The following is a 27,208-nucleotide window of genomic DNA, read 5'->3' on the forward strand; positions in this document are numbered from 1 at the left end:
CCAAGGCTGCATAGAGAAACCATGTCTTGAAAAAAAAAAATCTTCCACTATAATGTTCAATAGGATCAATAAAAATGGACATCCTGATTTCAGTCTTCAGGGTAAGTCTGTCTTGCCTCAAAGTGCTATGTTATGGGGTTTGTTGTACTTCGGTCATGCAAAGCAATTTCCGTCTGTCCCTACGTTTCTGAGAATTTTTATTAAGAAGTCGGATGTTGTAAAAGTGTTTCTCCTCAAAATAATAAAGTGATCTCAAAGTTTTTAGCCTTTAATTCCAAGGCATATTAAGTTAATTGCCGGGGGCCGGAGAGATGGCTCAGTGGTTAAGAGCACTGGCTGCTCTTCCAGAGGTTCTGAGTTCGAGTCCCAGCAACTAGATGGTGACTCACAACCATCTGTAATGGGATCTAATTCCCTCTTCTGGTATGTCTGAAAACAGTAACAATGTACTTGTATATACAAAATAAATAAGTAAATTTTTTAAAAGTTAATTGCCTATGTTTGTTTGTTTGTTTATTTTTGAGACAGAGTATCACTATGTAGCCATAGGATGGGTGAAACACTCTATGTAGACAAAGGTTTTCTTATACTCATAAAGATCCACCTGCCTCTGCCTTGGGAGTGCTGAGATTAAAGGCTTAGGCCACCAAGCCTGGCTAAATTTCCTACTCTGAAACTAATCTTGAGTTTATGGAACTATTCTTACTTAAAAATTAAATGGAGAGATGGCTCAGCATTTAAGAGCATTTGAAGCTCTTCCAGAGGACCTGAATTTGGTTGCTAGCACCTACATGGCCGCTCACAACTCTACAACTACAGTTCCAGGGGATCTGCTTTTAACTTCTGAGGCATGCATGAGGTTCTCAGACATACTTGAAAACACAACATTTACATACATAAAATACGTGTAATAAAATATTATTTTATGTGTGTGGATATATACCTACATATATATCACAGACCATGTGAAAGTCTGATGTCCACAGAGGCCAAAAAAGAGTGTAGTATCCTCTGGGACTGAAGTTCCAGATGGTTGTGAGCTACCGTGTGGGTACCGAAAACCAAACCTGAGTTCAGTCCCCAGCACCTGTCTCAGGAGGCTCACAACACTCTGCAACTCCGGCTCCGGGAGATCCAGTGTACTCAGGATTCACATGCAGACAGACATACACTGACACATAATTAAAAGTAACAAAAACAAATATTATAAAAAGAAAGTAATTCAATGATGAAGTAGAAAAATTAGATCTGAAAAGATAATACCATTTATAGGATGTGAGGGAAGCTCCTGTCTCAGTGCTGAACGGGGTGGTGGCGGGTCCTCTTCCTTGTGCTTGTCAACCTCAGACATCTTGAGCCCTGAGAACTTCCACTCCATGTAACGCATCTGCCTCAGAGTAAGAGCGATGACACTATGTGAGTGGTAAGATCTCTAATGCCAGCCTTTGTGAGCTTTAAAAAGTCAGTACCTTTTAAACAAATAAAGCATATGTGTTATTCGTGTTCTAAGCCTAAGTTACCGTGTGCACAGTATTAATGTGCTGGTTGCACTGATATGAAGCAATCATCTGGGGCTTTAAAAATGCATGTGGAAGCAGCTGGGGCACTGTGACCTTCCTGCCCTCGCTCCTCCCCTCTGATGGCCACAGATGCTCAACTCCCCAGGGCCTCTGGGTCCCACCTGCTGTTCCCCCCCCCCCCAGGGTCTCTGGGGTCCCACCTGCTGTGTGTTTCCATTTAAGATGTTATAGCTCAGATATTCCATTCTGTTCTTGCCTTGGGTGCCTGGTTTTTTGCTGTGTTTTCTTCGAGAGTAGCTTGCGACCTGATGTTCTTTTCCCTTCTTTTCTGCTGTCACAGGAGGTGTTCTCTTTTCTTGATATTGGCCAGCCTCCACAGGAACCTCTGTAGGTGCTATCTGGTCCTGACCACATAAATCAGGGACAGACAGCCCTAAACAATGACAGCTCAAGCTCTAGTTCTTCCCTCCTGTTCCTGCTCCTCTACACAGTACAACCCGAGGTTCTGCTCCGTCAGAAGCTCCTAGATTATCACTGATTACATATGCTACTCATAGAAGGGATTTCCTTTATTCCACCCCTGAGGCTGGGTCTCCAATTGGCTGGAGTTCTGGAGAGTTACCTGGGGAAGAAAGGGGGCCTGTTCTTCCGCGAATGAGGCCTCCAAGCCATCTTTGTTCTTCTCCTCCTTCTTCTTCTCTTCCTCCTCCTCTTCCTCCCCTTCCTTCTCCCCTTCCTCCTCCTCCTCTTCCTCTTCTGCCTTTTCTTCTTCCTCCTCTACTTCCTCCTTAATCTCTCCCTCCTCCTCCTTCTCTTCATCCTCCTGCTTCTCAGCTTCTGGCATCTGGAAGCCCTCTGGGGGCAGGTAGCAGGACTTCCAGTCTAGTTGCACTTTGATGGATCCATTGGACGTCCCCCCAGAGTCTGTGAGACTGAAGTCACCTGAGAGATGCAGAGAAACTGGTCAAACCTGGTCTTATGACTATTTATAAGCACTTTTTCTATTTCTCCCCATTTAGAAATTCATTGCATCTGTTAGTAATTTGTTAAAATTCATTACAATTCATAACATGTAAAAAAATTAAAACAGTATAGTGAGATGCATAGAGGAAGACAGGCATTTTTGCTTCAGAAAAGATAATCAAAAGGTGTAACCATGACAAAACCATCTTCACTGTCACTAAACCATATGCTATGGCCATCCTCAGAAAACTATCACCTATGCAAGTGGTACAAAAAAAAAAAAAAAAAAAAAAAAAAAAAAACCAGCAGGGACTTTTTCCTGAATGGCAGGCTCTGGCTTGTAGTCCTGATTAGCAGGTGGCTGGCCTCTCCTCTCAGGCAGAAGTGCCAAATATTGTTTATTAAAAGAACTGTGATACTGGCCAGAGAGACACCTTAGGTCCTTGCAAGGATGTTCAGAATCTTATTGACTATGGCTGACACTGCCTATCCTGGCTATAACCTTATCAAAGTCTGGGAATCACTGCCTCCCTCTCTCCAGACAGAAGGCAGACTAAGCCTCTGCTTGGTGCTCCCCACAACCATGAGTAAGCAAGGACGGGAGCTAGGTAGAAGGGAGCATAGCTCCAGATAGCTGAAGTCTGCCTTTGTGGCTGCCACGGTGATCTCTGATGTTTTAAAAGCAATGGAGTTATGAGGAAGTGTGGTGTTCTGCTCAGACCACTGCTCATGAACTAAGGAGCAACAGTCTTCAAGCAAAAACAAGTCCCGGGAAGCATGGAAGGGTCTTTTTTTTCCTTTTTGATTTTTGGTTTTGCTTTTTTCCGAGACAAGGCCCAGGTAGCCTGGAGCACACTATGTAGATCAGGCTGTCCTCTGCCTCCCGAGTGCTGGGATTAAAGGCACAAGACACTACCCCCACTCCAAGCTTAAAGTGAGGTCTTCAGAGACAGAGGTGTGCAGTTCCGGGAACATTGACTTATGCAGCCGAAACGGAGCTGAAGCTGCTGTTTTCACGTGAGCAAAGCGGCTATAAATCTTTTGATCTGTTGTCTTTTGACAACATCCCAAAGTCTTTTCAGATTTCAAGAGAGACTTTTCACGGCTGACACGTTTCAACAGGAATAGGCACTTGCCATGCAAGTCTAGGAACCTGAACTCAACCTGAAATCTCCAGAACCCACTCGACAGTGGGAGGGAGTAGCTTATGCTGCAAGGCTGACCTCCAACCTCCACATGCATGTGGTGGCATGTCCATTCACAGACTCATGGCATGCATATGCATACGTGATCAGAATAACAGTTTGTAAATGAGGGAATGGCTGTTCCAAGCAAGTAAGCAAAGAAACATTGAATAAGGGCAGAGAGGTGATGCTGGGGAGAGGGCCAGGAGGTGCAACGCCCACCTTTGATAGATTTGTTTTGTGCAAGAGGCAGCAAAGGCACCTGGGCTCGGCCAAGATAGGAGCTGGGCTCTGGGTCTTCGTCATCAAAGACATATATAGAAAGAGCTTCCTGCCTCAGATACTGATCCAGGTCAGAGGTCACGAGCACAGGAAACAGAGCCTGGTCTTTAAAGTGTGGATCGCTGCTGGCTGGAATGACTGTGGTGTCACGGTCAGGAAAGGTGAAGAAGCGATACATGACATACGGGCTGGGCTGCCTTCCCAGCCGTCGACTCCGGAGGCCGCGGCACCCGCTGACTTCGATCCGCAGCTCGTTCCGAGGTGTCCAGGTTTCGGATCTGGACTGGAAAGATGTTGATCTCGGGCTGAGATAAAGGGCAGCCGGAGGCATTGTTATAAGTGACGCCTACGTGGGCGAGAGGAACCGAGACCTAGAAACCTATTCTGCCAGGTCATGACGGTGCCTACCGGCCATCAGCGGCCTGCCCCGGCTCTGGTAGCTGCTGGAAGACGTTCATCCCCAGGCTTAAAGTACAGAGTGATAAGAGTAAAGCTACCCACAAGGTGGGAGAAGAGCAATGACTCCTGGGCATTCTCTGACCTCCACATGCATACTGTGACACGTGCCAGCAAAATAAATAAATAAATCTGTATTAGATGTATTCATTTTAATCGAATATTAGATTTTTGAAAAGATTGATTTGTTTAGTATCTAATCAGCAGTCTGCAGGCCAGAAGAGGGCATCAGATCTCATTACAGATGGTTGAGAGCCATCACGTGATTGTTGGGAATTCAACTTAGGACCTCTGGAAGAGCAAGCAGCCAGTGTTCTTAACCACTGAGCCATCTCCCCAAGTCCTAGATTTTGTTTTGTAGAAAGTCGGTGAAACTATAGCAGTGGGAATATCTGAACCAACGCTTGAGCTTGAAGGGGAAAAAAAGAGATAAGCAAACTGGGAAGAGCTCAGCAGGTATTCTCAGGGGGACGTGTTACGAGCTCTAATGGTTTGCATACCCTTACAAGGCTATGGTTAGAGTCACAAGAATATGTGGAAGTTAATGGCTCCAAATGTCCAACGTTGGTGAATATGGACACACAGGTGCAGGAAGTTCACCTTGCTCATGAGACAGCATGGTGGGAGGGGCTGCCAGGCCAGATCAGGGTGGCAAGCAAGACTTGACTAACAAGGGTAGAATGGGAGCTCAGGGTGTTGGCATAGAATCTGAGTTTCCCTAGTGGGAATTGGAAGAGACCAATTCAGCTCCAGTATCTGAAGGCACAACCCCCCCCCCACCTCAGACCACCTGCACTTCAGTGCCAATCACTGACTGTAATCAAAATTTCAATAACAACAATAAAAAGAATGAAAGAAAGCTGATTTGTTTACAACAAAGAAAAGTAGCTAACCCCGGGGCATGATTTCATTTCTTCTCATAGCACAGGAAGACTCTGGACTGGCTTTGCTATTGTAGTTTCTCACAATCAAGAGAAGCTCACAGGGAATGAAGAGCAAGCCCCTTTTGAGGGCTGCTGGCTGATGTCCCTCTGAGATGTAGAACTTCTTTTTCTCACCTCATTATTCTGGGCCTTCCAAGCTCCAAGCACAGAGACAGACAGGTAGGCCTGGGCTTTCTTTCGCCTATTGCATGCCTGGAGGCTGGATTTTAGGGGCAAGCACAGCCTCATCCAGTAGTCTAACACCCCCAAGTCTTCTCCACCAGCTCCTGAATAGCAGAAGGTGTGAAAGGCACAGAAAATAGAGTGTGATAAAAGTCAAGAACAGAACGGAAGGAGCCTGGATGATGAAATACCCGAAACCCTAGCACTTGGGAGGCTGAAGCAGGAATGTTGCCATGAGTCTAGAGCCAGCCTGAAGGGCGGGATGGAAAAGGGAAATTACCAGAAAGTAGCTCCAGGCTTTGGCTGTTTCTTTATTTTCCAAAGCCTCTAGTCCTCAGAAGCACAAGAAGCCAAAAGCACTTACCAGTAAGTGTGGCCAAGCCATGGACTCTTTCCACAGTCTCTAGCACCTTGTCAAATGAAATCCATCCAGTAGCAAGGACACGGTGCTCACTGGCCAGGGCCTGATGGAGGTCAAGCCGCACCGAAGTTCCTTGAAGATAGTGCAGGAAGAGGTAGTCTGTCTGCACTACATACTGGGAGGTGAAGTCATAGACGGGCTGTGGCCCAGGAGAGAGTGGGGTGCAGTGGGTTTCAAAATCATAGAAGGAATAAGTGCAGAAAGTGGTGGGTTGGGTGTCTCCGGCCTGTACGAGGGCAGCGGGGGTCAGGAAGGCCTGGTGGATGTGGAGCTCAAAAAGATTCTCACTTGGATGCAGCAGCGACATGTCCACTTCATCCTCACCTCTGTGGGCCGCCAGGGACTCCCGACACAGTGATGGTTGCCGAGTGCCATAAGCAATGTCTCTGAGTTGCTCTACATAGGAAAGAACACTGCCTAGCCATTAAAAGGTTGAGAGCTACCCTAAGGGGGAAAAGAGGACACGTGGGGAGAAAATACACTGTGGGAATCCAAGCTCAGGCTGTTTCAAGAAGCCACGTGATCCAAGAGGGAAAGCGGCACAGTGCCAGCCGGAAGCATTGAATTCTGAAGGCCAAATGGTGGCTGCCTGTAACGTGGGGAGGGCCAAACGTGGGGCTGTGAACTGAGCACCACGGGAAGCGCGTGCCATTGCACAAATGCCTCTGACGCAGATCAAGGTCCCGAGAACGTAGGTTACTCTAAGAGGGGGTACTTGAAACATAAAACATGTCCCAAAAGATGGCTATGCTGTCCTCGGAGAGAGTGTCTGTCTTGTTACCCCTGCCACCAGGAGAGGCTGCCCGGAGCAGTCCGGCTCAGTTACAGGAGGGCTCCTTATTTTCTGCTCACATATTGGTTTCGTTAGAAGAGACCGAGAAACCCACTGTGAATCCGAGCGTAGTCACTTTAAAGGTCAGAAAGGAAAACCGAAGAGGAAAGAGGTTGAAAGTACTGTCCATGGGACAGACATAGGACAGCTGTGGAGACAGAGCTGATCTGCACATTGTTCTCAAGACCCACCAATCAGAAAGCCTCTCAGATGTAGGTTACCTCACACTGGGGACATCTGAGTCCTTATAGCGCGGTGATGGTGAGTAACTTCCTTTAAGAGCTACATCAGTAGAATTAAAATGTTCTTGATAGATCAGATTTATTTATTTTATCTGGAGAAATGACTCTGTGGCTAAAAGCATGCACTGCTCCTTCCGAGGACCTGTGTTTGATTTCCGGCACCCATTTCAGGTGGTTTACAACTGCCTGTTACTCCTGCTCCGGGGTCCAACATCCTCTTCTGCACGTTTTAGGTACCTGTATGTGTATGCATATATCGCTACACACATATGCATGCATAGACTTAAATAAGACTACAAATAAATATTTTTTTAAATGTTTGTGATTTCTTTTATGTGTATGGATGCTTTACCTGGATATATTATGTATATACTACATGCATAGAGCACCCACAAAGACAGAAGCTGCTGGATCCTCCGGAGCTGGAGTTACTAACAGGTGTTATGTGAACTCTGGAAACTGGAACTACGTACCCTGCAAGAGCAATAACTACTCTTAACCCTGAGCCATCTCTCTAACACCCCATCATGTCTTAATGTTTGAGTGGGCAGGGGAGGGAGGGGAGGCTGCTGGGAGGGCATGAGAGGTGAGTGTGTTTGCTGCCAAGGGATTGACTCTGTAGAACCTGCTTGATGGAGGAAAGAACCAGTTCCTGCAGGTTTCCCTCAAACCTCTACAAATATGCTCTCTCCCTTACAGTAAGAGAGAGAGAGAGAGAGAGAGAGAGAGAGAGAGAGAGAGTGCAGTGGATGTCTGCACTCCCAGCACTGGGGAGGCAGGCAGGAGACTTGCAGTTTTGAGGCCTGCCTTGCACAGCCCTCCACAGAGAACTGGGGCTGGGGAAGAGGATGATGATGGGGGGAGGGGGAGGGGAGGCTCAGTGGTTTACATCAGTAATCTCAGCACTTGGGAGGCTGAAGCAGTCAATCTCTGTGAGTTCAAGGCCACCCTGATTTACATATTGAGTTCCAGGACAGCCAGAGGGGGAAAAATAATAATACAAAAAAAAAAAAAAAAAAAAAACATAACATGGAAATTGACTAATTGATTGGTGTTTTCCTTTTTTGTTGCTTTGTTTTGTATTTGTTTGTTTTAGACAGGGGCTCATTGTGTTGCCTGGGCTGATGAACTTGCTATACCGACCAGACTGGCCTTGAACTCATAGAGATCATCTCGCTTCTACCTCCAAGTTCTGTGGATTAAGGTAAGTGCCACCTTACCCGGCTAATTGCTGTTTCCCTCAGTTATAAGGTTTGATACAGCCAAGCAGTGGTGGTGCGAGCCTTTAATCGCATCACTCCAGAGGCAGATGTAGGCAGCTCTCTGTGAGTGAGTTCAGGGCTAGCCTGGTCTACAGATCAAGTTCCAGGACAGCCAGGGCTACACAGAGAAGAACCTAAATGAATAAATAATTGGTATGGCTAAATACAATATGTTTAAACTGACATTCTACATCACAAAGCCTTACACATAAGAAAGTACAAGTCAGTAAGATACTATTAAATCATGGGCAATTCTCAAAAGAAATGCTATGGGCTATACAGAGTTGGCTCAGCGGTTATGTAGTGCTAGCTGCTCTCCCGGGGGTCCTGAGTTCAACTCCAGCAACCACATAGTGGCTCACAACCTATAATGAAGTCTGATGCCCTCCTTCTTCAGGCATACATACAAACGGCACATTTGCATAAATAAATCTTAAACAAATAATAAAATCTTTTTTAAAAAAAGATAATTCGTGGTATGTGTGGAAAAGCGGTTTGGCTTTGGCAGGAATCTGCACAGGAAGTGAAAGCAAATGAACCTTCAGACAGAGGTAAGGGTGTTTACCATGAGCTAGACTTTCAGTCTAAGCCATTAGGACTCAGTCCAAGGGAGAGCTGCCATTTTATTTGGCAGCAGCCTTAGCAGACTCACCCTGGTGTGGTAAGCGCCCCATACCTCCCTGTACTCTAGGGCTGTGCTCACTAGGAAACCTGCTTACTCCTGACTTCTTACCAGGAAGGAGATTCGCTTCACAGTGGCTCCATGAATGCTGATGGTAGTGCCTTGCTTTAAATATGGTGAGTTTGGTTAGGGCAAGCCATCTCTCTCCCGAGGGCATAATGGCAAAGCCTACTTCTTAAACTCGAGGTTGAGAGTGACCGTCTGAAGAACCTGAATAGGAAACACACTGGCAACACTCCCCTGCCTCTGTTTACATCCTTAAACTGCAACCAAGATTTTAAAGAGAAATCTCAGGAAAAGGTGAGAGCTGACAAGGGTGTGTTGGCTGGCAAGAACTGCCACAGGCAGATAGGCATGGATTCAAGAGATGACAGAGAGGAAAGGAGAGATTGGCCAGCCTTAGGACCAGTCACCCTCAGTGACACTCTTCCAACCACCTGGAAGCATCACTGGCCCTGTGGAAATTCTCCCTAAAAATCAGAAGATTTGCACTGAGCAGAAGAGGAAAAGAAGTCACAAACCAACTGTGAGACAAGAGAGGATGAGGGCGGGAGGGGTAAAGTCAGAAGGAGCGGATTGCTGTTAGTCATGTGACATCGCCACAGATGGAAACAAAGTACTAAGACTTGCCAGGTGTTGGAAGGCCGTGGCTTCTTAAAATACCTTCCAGCTGTTTTATGCGGCTGTTCTTGAAGTCTAGGAGGTGATTCAGCCTCTCCAGCGTCTCTTCGTGGTCCCTAGTTTCCTTGTCAGCCTTTGTCAGCATTGCCTCCAGCTCCTCCTGAAACAAAGTAAGAGCTGAACTTTCCTCTCAGAACCAAAGAGCCCTGACTTTAAGAACTGAACCTGGCTGGAGAAGGAGATTTCCACCTCCTCAGCGGGGCAGGCTTGACCCAAGAAGAAAGCTCAGGTTTTCCAAGAACCTTGTGGCACCTGGAGTGGTTGTACCCCTAGGTCTTTGAGGGGAAATGAACCCAGAAGTCTAGCACTTGCCATTTCATGAGCTCCCCCTTAGCTGACTTCTGGGGCCAGGTGCCTGGGCATGTGTGAGTCCTTAGTGTGCTAACCACCAGCCCTGGAAACCCAAGCCATGCTTGCTTCCCAGTGTGTGTGCTTCTCACATGCCTGGCTTCCCGTCCCTTTCTTTCCTTGCACCTGATAGCACATGTTGATTTTGCGCTGCAGAAGAAGCATGTCCCTGGTTTTCCCCAGTTCCAGTGTGGTCTCTGCATGCGACACTTGCAGCTCTCTTAGCACCTGGGACAGGTCATTCTCCTCTTGAGCTTTTGACTCACTGGACTAGGGAGTGAAAACATGGGTAAAAAGCAGCTGGAGAGAGTCGTAAAATGGCAGCAGCAACATCCTCTCCAGAATATACAAGATTTGTGTCACTCTCTGCACTGCCTACTCCCCCCTGCCACCCCCCCATCAGTGTGTCACTGCCGAATGATGACAGTTTTCAAAAGACAGTTTGGAGGCTAGCACGATGTCTCAGGCTTAAGCTGAGCAAGCTTGATGAGTTCAGTCTCTGGAACCCACACAGAAATGTTAGGAGAAAAACAGCTCCACGAATATACCTCGTGTGGCACATTTGCCCACACAAACTTTCATCTACATCTACAAAACTGTAACGAATAAAAGCAAAATGGCCCTTTGCCCTTCAGTAGATCATTTCAAGTTCACACCCAAAGACCCTCATGGATAGGAGAGATGGCTCAGTGGTTAGGAGCACTGGCTGCTTTTTCAGGAAAACCCAGATTCAATTCTCAGAACGCATGTGGCAGCTCCTCAACCGTCTGTAACTCTAGATTCAGGGTCTTCCTTGTCCTCTCCTCATCTCCGCGGGCATGGCACACATGTGGGACACGGACATACATGCAGGCAAAGTACTCATATGCATAAAATGAAAATAAATAAATCTCTAAGAACTAAACAAATGGGCTGGAGAGACGGGTCACTGACTAAGAGCACTCACTGCTCTTGGAGGGCCCAGGCTTGGTTCCCAGCCCCCACATGGTAGTTCACTACCATCCATAACTCAAGTCCTAGAGAATCTAATGTCCTCTTCTGGCTGCCATAGGCTCCAAGTACACACATGATATGCAGACATACATGCAGACACAATACTCACCTAATAAAATAAAATAAATACGTCTTTAAAAAACCATTTTCTATAAATACAACTTTTTAAAATGTATGAGTGCTTTACTGCATGTACACCTATGTGCCAGAAGAGGGCATCAGATCCCATTACAGATGGTTGTGAACTCTCATGTGATCACTGGGAATTGAACTCAGAACCTCTGGAGGAACAGCCAGAGCTCTTAACAGCTGAGCCATCTCTCCAGCTCCAATAAATACAATTTTAAACTTTTTTATTTCATATGCATCAGTGTTTTGCCTGCATGTGTGTCTCTGTGAGGGTGTTGGATCCCTTGGAACTGGAGTTACAGACAAGTTGCTAGCTTGACATGTTGGTGCTGGGAATTGAACCTGGGTCCCCTAGAAGAGCAGCCAGTAAGTACTCTTAACTGTTGAACCATCTCTCCAACCCTCTGTTTAAAAACTTTTAATGAAAAATTTTAAAGAAGAGTCTACCTCTTTTAAAGCCCAGGGTACTGGAAGGGGCTCACTAAACCTTGTGTGTTGGCTGGCTTGGCACTTTTTAAATCCTTTTTCAATCAGAACAGAGTGTTGCTCATGTACTTCTCCCCTGGGGTTTATGCCAGAAACCTCTCAGCAAAGTGACTGCTTTACCTCTCTCTGATCTGTCTGTGGGAGCAGAGTAGGCTGAGCAGCCTGCTCAGACAGCTCTTCTGGAAACGGGGGTGCAGTGGCTGTTGACTGGAGCCTCCCTTCTTCCTGTTTATGCTGGCAAAGGGTATTGGTGACTTGAACCTTCAGCTTTTCATCTTGAGCTGCTGAAAAAGGAATCCAGAGAACTGAACCCAGCTATTGAACCACGGTCAGAGCTGAGTCAAGTGTGAAATAAAGTTTGGCTCCGAAGCATCCTTTTATACCGAAAAGCAGTTCCCTCTTGCTGAGACAAAGGGGCCTCCAGCCAGCTGACCCCGACAAGGGAGGTTGTACATCTAAGGTAAGATCAGAGAGGCTAGGAGAACACCCAAGGAATTGTGGGATGAAGAGGGAAACACAAACAACAGGACAGTCACAGGACAGGACAGTGGCATGATTTAGGGCAGGTGGGAAGAGGTCAGGGGATAATGCAGATAATGGACACTAGAGTCATACGCATGTGCTTTACCAACTCAACTAAATCCCCCATCAAATATTTTGATCCCACCATCCAAGCCAGGTTCTCACCAACTTGACTCCATTGTGACTTCTAGCCATGAGTTCTCGGTAGCTCCCCCTCCATACCCACGTGCCTGGGGAAAGGCTAGGTACTTTGTGTATGTCTCAGGGAAGAAAGGCTACTGCTGTCCAGGGCGCAGAGCACTCCGTGGAACAGCAGAGACGTACATCAGCTCTATTCTGATCTTATAAGACTTAGTTTATGTGTATTGCACAGAGCTTGGCGTATACTCCTTCGCTCTCTTATTGTATGGCTTCTGCCTGAAAGCTCTTTCTTATTGCATTGTTTTGTTTGAGACAGAGTCTCACTACATAGCCAGCGACAGTGTATACATAAAATAAATAAATAATTTTAAAAAAAGACAGGGACGTAGATGGAGGCCCTCGTACATCGCCTGAGTAGCTCGTAAGTCTCCAGCACCAAATCAATGGAAAAACGAGACACAGACTATAACGATCATTAAAAAAAAGACAGGAACCAACAAAGAGTTGTAATCCACTTTTGTTTGACATCAGGTAGAAAACAAAACTGAGTTTTTCCCACTCATTTCAGAAATGAGTAAATTTTTAAAAATAAACAGAAATTCTTCTTCCTCCTCCTCTTCTCCTTTTTCTTCTACTCCTTCTCCTCCCCCTCCTCCTTCGTGTGTGTGTGTGTGTGTGTGTGTGTGTGTGTGTGCATGTGTGCGTCTGCATGTGCACATGTGTATTTTGAGACACAATCTCACTATGTAGCCCTGGCTGTCCTGGAACTCATTATGTAGACCAGGCTAGCCTGAACTCAAAGAGATCCTCTTGCCTTTGCCTCTTAAGAGCTGGGACTAAATATGTACTGGGCAATAAATTTATGTTTAGCACAGTCAATAAAGAAAATATTTAGAAACAATAAATTAAAAATTGATATTGTGGGGCTGGAGAAGTGGCTCAGTGGTTAAGAGCATTGACTGCTCTTCTAGAGGTCTTGAGTTCAAATCCCAGCAACCACATGGTGGCTCACAACCATCTGTAATGGAATCTGATGCCCTCTTCTGGTGTGTCTGAAGACAGCTATAGTGTACTCACATACATTAAATAATTAAAAAAAAATGGATATCCTCCCAAACAGGAAGATCTGTACATAAAAAGCATACATAAGAGATAGGTAGGTAACATGCCTTCCTGGCTAAATCAGACCTAACTGTGCATGTTTAATCCTAGTTACCAATGACCACCCAACACAGGGTCAGTTGGGAAAACTGGAGAAGTAGAGGTCCTGTCCCCCACACCAGGCACAGATGGTACCGCACTTGAGAGCACTCCTTCAGACTTGGCCCACCTTTGTTGGTTACTTGAAGCAAGACTCTGGTCTCCTCCAGCTCAGCGCCCATTTGGTCCAGCAGTGGACAGACTTGCTGTGGGAGCTGCTCCCCCATGAGCTCCCTGCTCCAGTGAGGCTGGTGGTTGTTATCCAGAGGCTGCTGACTGCTATCCAGCATGCTGAAAACCCCAGGCACAGTGTCAGGTGGATCCTCAAAGCAGTACAATCCAGCACCTTTGCTACACAGTTTCAGCATCTCTGGGACCTAGCTGATCATTTCTTTTCCCCACATGTTTTTTTTTTTTCCAGGCTTTATTCCTAACTGTCACTTGCTAACTGCTTTGGAACTTTTGGGTGGCATTGAGGAGTTACTCAGAGTCACGCCTGCCTAAGTCTTTAGGGTTCCACTACCGCTAGCACCTTAATCGTGCACTTCCCAAGGAACTTTCCCGGTGCGGTGGCTTCCTTTGGGAAGGGCCCAGTGTTAGGACAGGATGAGACATCCTGAGTTAGCACTGAGAAACAAGACCTCTCTTTTCTCACATTGTCCCTTCTATCCCTCCACCAATGGCTCCTTTAGACAATTCATGCTTTTGAACTACCTGCTCTACTCAAGAATGAAGACAAGCTCTTCAACACCTGCAACTCCACTGCATGGTATTTAGCTGTTAGATCCGCCCTGAGTGTAAAACATACGCGACCAGGTCTTAGTCACTTATACAAATGGAATGACATTGACATGAGAAGAGTCCGGACCAAGAGCAGTAGTGGTGGTACACACCTCTAACAGGAGTTGGGAGGCAGAGGCAGGAGGATCTCTGAGTTTGAGGCCAGTCTCAAACTCTACAAATTGAGTTCCAGGACAGTCATGGCTACACTGAGAAACCCTGACTTTGAAATAAAAAAACAAAAATAAAATAAATTAATAATGATGATACAAAGTAAAACTTTCTGGCCAGAAGTGGTGGCCCACGTCTTTAGGGACAGCACCAGGAAGCAGAGGCAGGCAGATTTCTGTGAGTTTTAGGCTAACCTGGTCTACATAGGAAGGCCCTATCTTAAAAAACAAAACAAAACAAAACAAAACTAAGAAAAGTACCTATTGAGAGCGGGGTGGGAAGTGAGCTGGTACCGTGCGTATGAACTCCTGCTGCCAAGCCTGACAGCCTGAGTTCAAGTCCCAGGCACCACATGATGAAAGGATTTAACCGACTCCTGCAAGCTGTTTCCTGACCTCCATGTGCACCCGGCAGCATGTGAGCCTCCTAATAAATAAGTGTCAAAAGACTAAAGAGGTGCATAAAGGCTATTCCTCCTACAGCTTCTGGAACTCAGAGCTAGTCTTATCCCTAAAGATTAATGATTGACATTTTTAAAGTATCTGAAAACAAACAAACAAACACCCTGGGGGCTGGAGAGATGGTTCAGTGGTTAGGAGCACTGGTTTTTCTTGCCGGAGACCCAGGTTCTATTCTAAGCACTCACATGGGAGTCACAGCCACCTGTCACTTTAGCTCAAGGAACCCAATGCCCTCTTTTGACCTCTGCAGGCACCAGGCACACACATCATATAAAAATACACATGCAGGCAAAACAGTCACACACATAAAACAAAGTAAATTTAAGACAAATTTTGGAGACAACTGTTTCTGAGCCAGATGGTGGTAGTACACACCTTTAATCCCAGAATTTGGGAGGCAGAGGCAGGAGGATCTCTGAGTTCTAGACCAGCTTGGTCTATAGACCAAGTTCTAGGGCCGGGGGTACATAGAGAAAGTTATCTCTAAAAACAAACAACAACAGCAAAAACCCACAAGTGTTTCTGAATAAATGTCATATAAAAACTACTTGGCTAATTATTAATTTTTTTTAGGTCAGGTGTTGGTGGCACATACCTTTATTCCTAACCCCCACACTGGAAGGCAAAGGCAAGTGAGTTGAGATCGTCCTGAACTACATAGTGAATTCCAGGACAGCCTAGTCTACACAGAGAGACCCCATCTCAAACAAAAACGTTTCTTAGAGGGCCGAGGATGTAACTACAGAACACTCTCGCCTAGTGTGAACGGGGTCCCTGAGTTCAGTCCTCAGAACTGTGTGGAGCAAACATGGGGGCACAAACCTGTCGTTCCAGCACCCTGGTGGTGGAGGCAAGAGACATTTAAGGTCATTCTTGGCTACACAGTGAGTTCAAGGCCTTCCTCTACTGGACCATTCACTCATATAGGCCCAGCCCCCTTAAATGCAGGGATCACAGACACAGGATCCCACACCTGGCTTCCTTCACTATCCTTGACCAGGACAGAAGGCATTTTTTACTTTTAAAAATGCCTTCACATGCTTGTTTTAGTGGCACTAGAAACTGAACCCAGGACCTCACACACCTGAGGGAAATGTTCTACCACTAACCTACCTTCCCAGCCCTCATCTTACTGTTATATTGAGACTGAGTCCCACTAAGTTGTCTAGGTTGTCCTCAAGCTCATACTGTAGGCCAGGCACACCCTGAACTTGTGGATATACTTGGCTCGAGTCCCGAGTATCTGGGATTACAAGCCTGTGCCATGAGGCCCAACTTGGTCCTTCCAGTTATAAAATTAACAGGCAAGTATACATTTGTTGTAAAATTTTTAAATGAGAGGCTGGAGAGATGGCCCCGCGACTAAGAAACTAGTTTCTCTTCCAGAGGAACTAGGTTCAGTTCCCAGAACCCACACGATGGTTCACAACCATCTGGAACTTCAGTTCCAGGAATTCATCGCCATCTTCTGACCTCCAGAGGTCAACACCAGGCACACATACAGACAGCACACCCATACACATAAAATAAAAATAAGTTTTAAAAAATTAAAGTGACAAAGGACCTAGAGTGAAGATGGAGGTGCCATTTTTTCTTCACATAATGTCAGCATGTCATCAAACACAAGCTGGGCAAAGCTAGCACGCTGCACAATTCGCCTTTCCTTTGAACTTTATTGTTTTCTCCTTTTCTGTTTTGTTCTTTGAGACAGATTTTTCTCTCTATAAAGCCCTGGCCACCCTGGAACTCACTCTGTAGACTAGGCTGGCCTTGTGGCCTCCATCTTTGCCTGCCTTTACCTCCAGAATTCAGAAAGCCACCGTGCATGGTCAATATGTTTAAAACTTGGAAGGTTCCACAGTTCTTTTATAGAGAGCAATGTTCTGGGACCAGACTTTGTACTCACTTTTCTAAGAGTTTGTCATAACTGTCACTCAGCAATTTTCGTTCATTTTCCAAATCTTCGACTCTGACCTGAAACTAAGAAAGAAAGAATCCTTGAGATCACTCTGGTCCTTGTCCCATCACAGACTGGAGCTTGGGCTTCTCTGTGAGGATTCTACAAGGTGTCATTTGAAAGACTGGTGGGCAGTGGTGTGCACACCTTCAGTCTCAGCACAGAAGCAGGAGGATCTCTGAGGTCAAGGCCAGCCTGGTCTACAGAGCAAGTTCCAGCACAGCCGGGGCTACACAGTAAAACCCTGTCTTGAAAAACCAAAAAGGGAAGAAGGGGAAAAAAAGAAAGAAAGAAAGAAAAAAGAAAGAAAGGAAGGAAGGAATGAAGGAGGAAGGAAGGAAGGAAGGAAGGAAGGAAGGAAGGAAGGAGGAAGGAAGGAGGAAGGAAGGAGGAAGGAAGGAAGGAAGGAGGAAGGAAGGAAGAAAGGAAGGAGGAAGGAAGGAGGAAGGAAGGAAGGAAGGAGGAAGGAAGGGAGAAAGGAAGGAGGAAGGAAGGAGGAAGGAAGGAAGGAAGGAGGAAGGAAGGAGGAAGGAAGGAAGGAAGGAGGAAGGAAGGAGGAAGGAAGGAGAAAGGAAGGAGGAAGGAAGGAGGAAGGAAGGAGGAAGGAAGGAAGGAAGGAAGGAAGAAAGAAAGAAAGAAAGAAAGAAAGGAAGAAAGAAAGAAAGAAAAGATTGGAACCAATTGAAAGTGAAAGTGAGAACTTTTATTAGAATTAGTAAAAACTCTGAACAAGTTTTCATCATGCCTGTGTTCCTACCCCAGGGAAATGACAATGAAAGATAAAGGTGGTTTGTGAGATGCTCGGAAGGTCAGGGTGATTGCCACCGAGCCTGGTGACTGGAGTTTGATCCTCTGAGCCTACAAGATAAGAAGTGGGGGGGTGATCCTCAAACATTGTCCTATGACTTCTACACTTGATCGTGGTCTGGGTATTTGCACATATAGACACACAATTAATAAATAATGCAATGAATGGCTCAGTGGCTGAGAGCACTGGCTGTTCTTCCAGAGGTCCTGAGTTCAAATCCCAGCAACCACATAGTGGCTCACAGCCATCTGTAATGGGATCTGATGCCCTCTTCTGGTGTGTCTGAAGACAGCAACAGTGTACTTATATTTAATTAATTAATTAATCTAAAAAAAAGAAAAGAAAGCAGACAAGTATGAATCTTCAAATGTTGCAAGCATCCTAACTATGTGGTTGAGCCACTTTAGAGGTTCACTGCCCACAGGTGAGAACATTATCGTGGCTATAGTGACTGAGAACTGGCTGTTCCCAGGCATCTGGTTTGATTCCCAGCACTCACATGATGGCTCACAAACATCTGTAATTCCACTTCCAGAGGATCTACTACCTTCTTCTGACCTCGGCAGACACCGGACACTAGTATGATGCATAGACATACGTGCAGGCAAAATGCCAACGGTGTAAAATAAATGCTTTTCATGCAATGCCAAGATGTTCACTTTTACCATCTCGAGGTTGGAATACAGCAGTTTTTTAATTTTTTAAAAAAAGCCAGAGACTGGAGAGATTCAGTTGGGAGCACTGGCTGTTCCTCTCAAGGACTGGAGTGCAAGTGACAGCACCTACATGACTACACACTATAACTCTAGTTCCAGGGGACAGGCATGTGTGTGCAGGCAAAATACCCATGTATAAAATAAAATAACCTTTTTAAATGTTCCTCTCACATATACTTATTTGTTTGTCTGCTTGTTTAATTGTTTATTTGGTTGTTTTATCACGTAGCCCAAACTGGTCTCAAGCGTTCCATAAATCTAAAAGGGAGCTTGCCTGTCTCACCATGTTGTTTGCATCTTTAGATTGCTGAGGTGACTGGTGTATGTTAACACATGTTTTGCTGTGGTTACAGGCATATATGTTAGCACATGTTTTGCTTTGAGTCAGGGTTTCACCAAGATGGACCGAATTTGGAGACCTCTGCCTCTCCCATGCTGGAACTAAAGGCACGTGACACCATGTTCTGCAACATCCCTGCTTTTATGCAGTGTTGTGGATCAAACCCAGAGCCTTAGGTGTGCGTGGCAAGTGCTCCATTGCTGAGCTTCACCCCGGACTGGAATATGACCCACGTGATAGTGTCTTGTCACTACTTTATTTACCTCCTTCAGAGTTATCTGCAAGACAGACACATCTGCCAGCTGGGTCTTCAAGCTCACAGCCTTCTTGCTCTCTTCACTCAGCTCTGCCTTGAGCTCATTCACTTGGCTGAGGAAGGCGTCATGGGTTGCATCCAATATCCCCTGGTTCTGCAGACAAGAGGAAATTCCTCTGGGAACGATCACCTGACTCAGGAGGCATGGTCTCCACACAGCAGCATCTCCAGCATTCTTAGGTAGAGGCCACAGAGAATGACCATGCGATGGCCTAAGTAAGAATGGCCCCCATACCTTTCAATGCTTGTTCATCAAGGAGTGGCACAACTTGAGAAGGATTAGGAGGTGTGGCCTTGTTGGAACTGGGATGGCCTTGGGAAAGGAATTGCGTCACTGGGAGTGAGCTTTGGGTTTGGAAGCCAGGCCCAGTGACTCTTTCCTTTTCCTGGTGCCTGGGAATCTGTACGTAGAACTCTCAGCTACTTCTCCAGCACCACTACACCTGACTGTATGCTACCATTCTCCCCACCATGATGACAGTGAACTACCATGATAACAATGGACAAATCCTCTTAAACTATAAGCAAGCCCGAGTTAAATGCTTCCTTTTATAAGAGCTGCTGTGCTCATGAGTCTCTGCGCAACAATAGAATAAAAACTAAGACAGACTTTGAAGATGATGAACAACATGATACCTGGCCCCTGAAAAGTGACCTTTTTTTTCTTCTCCTCAGCATTTCTCTGCAAGTATAGTTTTCCTTTTAGGGAGGACTTTGTTTCCATTCTGAACATATCGCTGAAGCTATAATTTTTTTCCAAGATCCAATTAATCCCTGGCTCTAAATTAGGTGCTATTGTCAAAAGCTGCCTTTGTTTTCCAAGCTATTTGGTCGATTTTTATAATATTATTTCTCCTCTTGCCCCTTGGAAGATCCTAGAATTGTGCCATTTTCTGTGGCTGCTTCAGTCTAGGCACAGCTGAGCTCCTTGGAGATCCTCAGACGAAGTCATTTACCCTGTTTTGTCTGCACCCCACTCACAGCCTTGTTGCCTTATGCATTTCAAAAGAATACTCCTAGGAATTTTTGAGTAGACATTATAGTTTACTGTGGTAATAAACTTAAAATATACCACTTAACTCCGGACTTGTATTTTGATTTTGTGAAAACAATACAATAAATATCATTTATTATAGTAATAACATAATTCATCTTACCATAAACAATATGACCTAATAACCAATTTAAATGCCTTAATTCTACTGTCATATAACCCACAGAAGTGCACAGATTTTTTTTTTTTAGATTTGATTGCTCTGATTACTAAGAATTGAGTCAAAGAATCTTTATTAATTACCGTCTGATGCCAGGAGAGGTGGTGCACGCCCTTAGTCCCAGCACTTAGGTGGCAGATACAGAGGGATCTCTGTGAGTTTGAGGCCAGTTTGGTCTACAGAGTGAGTTCCAGGGTATTCAGGGCCATGTAGAGAGATCCTGTCTCAAACAACCACCACCACCACCACAACAACAACAACAACAAAAATCTTACCTTCTGGAGCAAGTCTTCATATGCCTGGAAGAAATAAGTAAGCATCATTTCACCAGCTCATCAACTTCATGAGACACTTGGCCTCTGTAAGATAAATATAGTCAAGCATGGCATCCCATGTCTTTAAACTCAGCACTGGGGAGGCAGAAGCAGGAGCATCTCTTCCAGTCTGAGTCAAGTCTAGTTTATGTAACAAGTTCCAAGCTAGCCAGAGATGCAGTGAGTGAGAGGGGGAAAGAGAAGATGCTTTATGCTTCAGTCGAGTAGCCATGTCCTGGGTGGTGCACATGTCACTGCGTGCACTTACTCAGAGCAGGGTCCTAGAAGCTACCTCCCTTCACTCTGCTGCCCCCACCCTCTCTCCTTTGGGGACAGAGTCCATTTTTTACATCTGGGACTTAAGATCCCTATTTCTTCAGGCTTTTGTCCACCTGGGTCTTCATCTGGTGTCCTTGGTTCCCTGGCCCTGGGCTTCTCCAAGACTTCTGTGTCTACAACCTGTATCTGCTATTCCAGCCTTCATGCTGTTCTTCTGCCATTTTCTTCTTAGATCTGGTTATTTTATGCATATGTATGTTTTGCCTGAATGAACCTGTGCATGTACCTGGTGCCTGCAGATGTCAGAAGAGGGCATCAAGTCTCCTGGACCAGAAGTTAGAGGCATTTGTGAGCCACAATGTGGGTGCTAGGAACTGAACCTGGATCCTATGCAAGAACAGGTGCTTTTAACCTCTGTGCCATCTCTTTTCCTAGCTTTGGTTGGTTTGTTTGTTTTGATCTTTGATATTTTTTTATTATTTTATTTTATTTTATTTTATTTGGAGACAGGATCTCATGCAGCCAGGCTGGCCACAGACTTGCTGTGTAATTGATGGTTGCTTTGAGATATTTCAATTCTAGAAACATCTGAAGATCTCAGGATACAATGTCAAAGCCCCCTCTACCCCCTGCATTAACAATATCCCCAAAACCTGGAACAAGTAAGAACTGGTACTTTGTAACCATTTCCCCAAAGATATTCTTTATGTACCAAGATGCATTTCAATTCTCATGCTTTTAAAAGCCTCTGAGGTCTTTTGGAGGGAGGAAGTTGATTTTATAATAAGCTTGTTCAAACCCCCTTCCTAGTTGCCATTATCTATGGGCTGAAGCCTAAATTCCTAACTCAGGTTCTAGGACCTCAACCTTCAGCGTCTACGTTCACCTTCCTAGAACTTTTTTCCTTTTCTTGCGCACCTTATACTACATGATACTCTTCTGATATTTCAGAATTCAGCTCATGAACTAAATCTTTTATGAGTCCTTTTAAGAAGGTTTTTTTAAATTTTTAATTTCTATTGCACGTATACACGGGTGATTTGCCAGCATGTGTGTCTATGCATGCAGTACTTGCAGAGGCCAAAAGGGGGAGCTGGATCCCCTGGAACTGGAGTTAATGATGCTTGTTAATGTCAGTGTGAACTGCTGGGAATTTTTTTATGAATCTTCTGCTGCTGCTTTTGTGTCTGTCTCTGGAGGCTGGACCACTCCTTTTCTTGACACCCCGCTCCCCGTACCTCATGTAGAGTTGTTCTGTGAACTTGCTGCAATGTCACTCCTGCAACGACCTGCCTTAGAGACTAGAGCTTTGGGCAGTTTTGATACTTGGTATATACTGGCTCAATAAACAGACAGCGCTGAGTCTCACTTAGATCTTGAGGCCGTATTTCCACCATCCTCACAGGAGTTTCTAACCTGGTAAAGGGAAAAGTTATGATTTGAGCCTGAATCAACCCCTGCTGTGGTGATTTGAATGTGCTTGGCCCAAGGAGTGGCGATATACGAAGTGTGGCCTTGTTGGAGGAATTGTGTCACCGTGTGGGTGGGCTTTGAGACCCTCCTCCTAGCCAAGTGGGAGCCAGTCTTCTGTTTGCCTTCGGAACAAGATGTAGAACTCTCAGCTCCTCCAGAGCCATGCCTTTTCTAGACACTGCCATGTTTCCTGCCATGATGAAATGGACTGAACCTCAGAACCTGTCAGCCAGCCCCAATTAAATGTTGTCCTTTATAAGACTTGCCTTGGTCATGGTGTCTCTACACAGCAGTAAAATCCTAAGACACCTGCTCTGCCTCTTTGTCTTTTTACACCTCGATCCAGTTACTTATCTTCTTTGGGGTGTAATTTCCTCAGTGCTGTGTGTTCTTACCTCTGTTTTGTTGTGTTAAAATGGGGCACACTCTAAGTACCTAGGACCAGGTCCTCAGCACATAGAAAGAGCTCACCAAAGACTTACCTCCAACCATGATGATTACAGGATTACATTCTGATCCCTAGGCATGGTACCTAACCCTGACACAAATTAACCCTGCCAAATTCCATCTTACCAGGCAAGGGCTTGAGGCTTCTCCGGAACACAAATAGTGAACAATATTGAGAAAGCAGTAGACTTGCAAGGCTTGGTTGGCTTGAATATCCCTGTATATTAGATGACCTTAGACAAGTAGCTTAGTGTCTTTGAATTATGAGATCACATAAGTAAAACAAAAACAAAAACTCAGCTGGGGGGTGGTGGGTACACTTGTAATCCCAGCATTTGAGGGGTGGGCAAATAAAGGACTGTGTAAATTTGAGGCTAGCCAGGGCTACATCGGGAGTTTCAGTTGACCTACTTTACAGAATAAGAGCCCATCACAAAGAAGGGGGTGGATACAAAGGAAAAACAGAACCTGGAGGAGGAGGAGGAAGAGGAAGAAGAGGCAGGAACAGGTTTATTTTAAGTACCATCCCTCCCCCTTTGGCAGGGGTTGAGTTCAGAGCTCATGCATGAGCTCGTTGGCTTCCCCTCTCTAAAAAGCACAGCCTACTACAGCAGGTCACCTCTTGAACTCGCGTCAGCTGGGCTTCTGTGGCTGCCAGCGAGGTGCTCCTCTCATGTAAGAGCTTCTTCAGTCGAATCAGCTCCACATTCCCCTTAATGGAAGCTCTGCAGATAGAAGACACTAACTGGAGGCTGGAGAGATGGCTCAGTGGTTAAGAGCACTGGCTGCTCTTCCAGAGGTCCTGAGTTCAAATCCCAGCAACCACATGGTAGTTCACAACCATCTGTAATGGGATCTGATGCCCTCTTCTGGTGTGTCTGAAGACAGCAACAGTGTACTTATATATAATAAATAAATCTTTTTTTTTTTTTTTTAAAAGACACTAACTGTCGCATCTGCAGCCCAGAACCTCCTGCTGTTTCCCATTCTGCCTCCCTCATAACACATCGGGAGTAGGAAGCCTCCTGTTAATTGTGACAGTTTAGACCTGAAGACCAGCTTTTTTCTTTCTTTTTTTTTTTTTTTTTTTTTTTTTTAATTATGGTTCTTACGGTTTCTCAGAAGTCTTACAGAGTCCAACTAAATATATTTCCTTAGAAATATAAATATAGCTGCAACAGAAGCCTATTAATTTACGTCTTTGATTCACCATCTCTAGATAGCCAAAGGTGGCTTTTTCCTTTTTAAAAAATCATTTTTAAAAAATGATGGTGGAATATATTTTTAATCATAGGACTCAAACTTGGGAGGCAGAGGCAGGCAGATCTCTGAGTTGGAGACCAGCCTGGGTTTCTAAGACAGCCAGAGCTACACAGAGAAATCCTGTCTTGAAAAGCAAAAGCGAAACAAAAGATAACAAATTATTTGGGGGCACACACCTTTAATCAGCACTGGGGAGAAAGATGCAGGAGTTCAAGGTCAGACTAGTCTTCAAAACAAGTAACAAGGTAGTCAGAGCTACATAGCTACTTAGTAAAACCCTGTCTCAAAAATAAATAAATAAATAAATAAATAAATAAATAAATAAATAAAGGCTTAGAGGATTGTAGGAGAGATTTAGGCTCACTCTGTCTCAGGGACTCTCACTCCTAGCTAGTCATGAATGAGATCTTCAAAATCACACTACTGCTTAGGTTCCACCTCCAAGTAATTAAATATGGGGCTTAAGTATTCAGTGTCTAAGGATCTCTACAGGTTTGGGCTTGCACTGCAGGTGGCAGAGAGGACTTTCAAACATGCGGGAGGTCCCAAGTTTGGTCCCTGGCACTGTGTAAACCAGAGGCAGTGGTGAATGGCTCTAACCACAGTGCTTGACAAGGAGAAGCAGGAGGATCAAAGGTTCAAGACTATCCTTTGCACCATAGTGAGTCTGGACCAGCTGGGGTTACATAAAACCCTGCCTCAAAAAACAAAACAAAATAAAATAAAATGTCACCTGACTGTCTGTTATTCAGCCTAAGGTAGCAGGGGTGGGTGAAAGAGAGCTGCTATCAAGTAATGGAAACCTGGTAGAATCCTAAATGTATAAGTTTAAGAGAAAAGAGCTGTATTTGAATAGTTTCAGCTATACAATACTTTGGGGGAAAGGCAAAATCTATATACAGAGAGAACAGAAGGATTAGTGCCATTGGCGGTTGGGAAAGGAGACATAAACAAGCAGGAGCCCAGGGGATTTCTAGTCTAGTGGCTATGCTGTGATATGCAACGGCAGATCCATGTAATAACACGCTTGCCCAAACTCTCAGTATACACAACAGCAAGGGTGAACTTTAACATCAGCTGTTGTCTCTGCCTTAATAATTGTTCATTTACATCTTTTCTTCATTTTTCCTTGGTCTGTCTAGAATGCTCTAGGCTAGGCTGGCCTTGAACTCATAAAGATGCACCTATCTCTGCATCCCAAGCTCTGGGATTAAAGGTCTGTGCCCCCAGTTTTCTGGCTCATTTTTGTAATAGACACTACTTCTGGTTCAGTGGTGAACATTTTCTGCTCTTGGAAAGACAAAAGTCCCAGGGTAAACCAGCAGTCAACCCCAATTCCAAGGGACATGGCGCCCTCTTCTGGCACTTTTGGGCCCTAGGCCCATGGTGCCTGCAGGCAAAAATCATTTGTACACACGCAAAACATACACAAATCTTTAAAAAATAAAGACCGGAAGAGTTGGCTTGGCTGTTAAGGCACTTGTTGCTCTTGCAGAGGACCAGGGTTCAGTTCTCAGCATCTACAGGACCTCCACAGACACGAGGCACTTACATGGTGGTAGGTGGACTTGCAGGCAAACACTGATGCATGTGAAATGAAAATCATCTGAATAGGTTGTGGAAGGAGTAAGTGATACTCCCTATTCAATTGTGCTGAACAACCTATCTAAACCAGCAGTCTATCCTCTCTCTTTTCCTCTGTGCATGTGAGTGTGTGTGTGCCTGTGTGTGTGTGTGTGTGTAGGTGTTCACTCAGGCTCTCACACTCTCACACACAAGCACGTGGGGTTGATGCTGGCTATCTTCCTTCACTTTATATGTTGAGACAAGATCTCTCACGAAGAGCCTTCTCAGTTTATTTTTATTTAAAATTTTAATTTAGGTTCAGTTTCATTTCACAGGCTAGGCAAGGAGCTCCAAGGAGTCCCTTGCATCCCAGGTGCTGGGACTGTCGGAATGTGCTGCCACACCCAAATTTCCATGGGTGCTGAGGCTCCAAACCCCAGTTCTCAGGCTTGTTTGACAAACAGTTTACTGACTGGGCTAATCTCCCCAGACTTTTTTTTAATGAATATACCACATTATTATCCATTTAGCTTATGAGTACACTGACATTGTCTTCAGACACCCATGACAGATGGTTGTGAGCCACCATGTTGTTGCTGGGAATTGAACTCAGGACCTCTGGAAGAGCAGCCAGTGCTCTTAACCTCTGAGCCATCTCTCCAACCCCATAACAGTAATTTTTTCATTTGCCTGATGTAATTGTCATCTTGGAGATTTACTGTCTCCGTCTGCTAAACTAGGCCTAGTGCTGAAAGTTTCTGGCCTCCATAGTTTAATCTAGGCCTAGAGTGTTTTCAGCCTCTGAGGCTTGCTGCTGAATAAACTCACCCTTCTTTCTGATCTCTGGCTGGCTGGTCAACTCAGCTATTCTGGCTTAACTTTCTCTCCATGATAACTAGTTCGATCTGGCTTCTCTCAGTTTCTCCTGAATTGCTCTGCTCGGCCTCAAATCATCAATCTGTTCTAATCTTCTCGCTCCTCATCCTCTGTCTCCTTCGGTCTTTACCTGTGTCTAGTCTAACTTGTTCTCTTTGCAAGCTGTCTCTGCACAACTGTCTCAGTAAAAGTGCCCCTTCCCCTCCCTCTGTTCTGCCCCTTAAAGGGCTTTCCTTTCCTCTCCTCAGGAGAATAGGGCAGATCCTATTTTGTCAAATGTTTCTTTGATTCGTTACGTTGTCTGCCACTCATTTAGACATCACTTTCAAACATGGGTGCATCCTTCTACAAAGTAACTTTACCTTCATTGTTTGGGATTAAAGGTGTGTATTAAGGGTGGTCTGCATTTCAGCCAGAGGGAAATCTTTTTTTTTTCTTCAGGAATGAAGAAAAAACTGCAGCTAGGAACCTTATTTTTTCTGCTCAATATGGTTTGAAGCACAGAATATTCGCTCTCACCGAAGTTCTGCAGCCTTCTGAGCACACTCCAGTGAGCTTCTCTGTTCAAGCTTTTCGATTTCCGGCGTTTTCTCAGGAGACCTGGGGATCTCTTCCGTATGTGTAGAGTCAGTAGTTATAATGTGAGCACTGTTAGGCAAACAAAGACCAATGAATTTAGCCCAAGTTGGGAATTGGCGGATAAAAACTGTACTGTTATAACTGAGAGAGATTAAACACAAAAGAGAAATGTGCAACATTTTTACAGGGCTCAGAACT

The 27,208-nt window shown here is 45.1% G+C and overlaps 1 protein-coding gene across 1 annotated transcript in view; it reads right to left on the reverse strand.

Annotated features, from left to right (window-relative positions):
• The window catches only part of RPGRIP1 (RPGR interacting protein 1), a gene marked incomplete at both ends in the record, with an annotated part of 44,651 nt that overhangs the window by 10,563 nt on the left and 6,880 nt on the right, over window positions 1–27,208 (reverse strand). The window contains 14 exons of the mRNA XM_080926361.1: window positions 1,264–1,387; window positions 1,721–1,924; window positions 2,143–2,462; window positions 3,890–4,232; window positions 5,464–5,615; window positions 9,614–9,731; window positions 10,106–10,249; window positions 11,708–11,871; window positions 13,581–13,741; window positions 16,769–16,842; window positions 18,947–19,093; window positions 20,489–20,512; window positions 23,346–23,451; window positions 26,951–27,079. Coding sequence (XP_080782487.1) covers window positions 1,264–1,387; window positions 1,721–1,924; window positions 2,143–2,462; window positions 3,890–4,232; window positions 5,464–5,615; window positions 9,614–9,731; window positions 10,106–10,249; window positions 11,708–11,871; window positions 13,581–13,741; window positions 16,769–16,842; window positions 18,947–19,093; window positions 20,489–20,512; window positions 23,346–23,451; window positions 26,951–27,079 — 2,210 coding nt within the window. The remainder of the gene's footprint in view (window positions 1–1,263; window positions 1,388–1,720; window positions 1,925–2,142; window positions 2,463–3,889; window positions 4,233–5,463; window positions 5,616–9,613; window positions 9,732–10,105; window positions 10,250–11,707; window positions 11,872–13,580; window positions 13,742–16,768; window positions 16,843–18,946; window positions 19,094–20,488; window positions 20,513–23,345; window positions 23,452–26,950; window positions 27,080–27,208) is intronic.

The sequence above is a fragment of the Micromys minutus genome (assembly GCF_963924665.1).
Source record: "Micromys minutus genome assembly, chromosome: 12".
Lineage (NCBI taxonomy): Eukaryota > Metazoa > Chordata > Mammalia > Rodentia > Muridae > Micromys > Micromys minutus.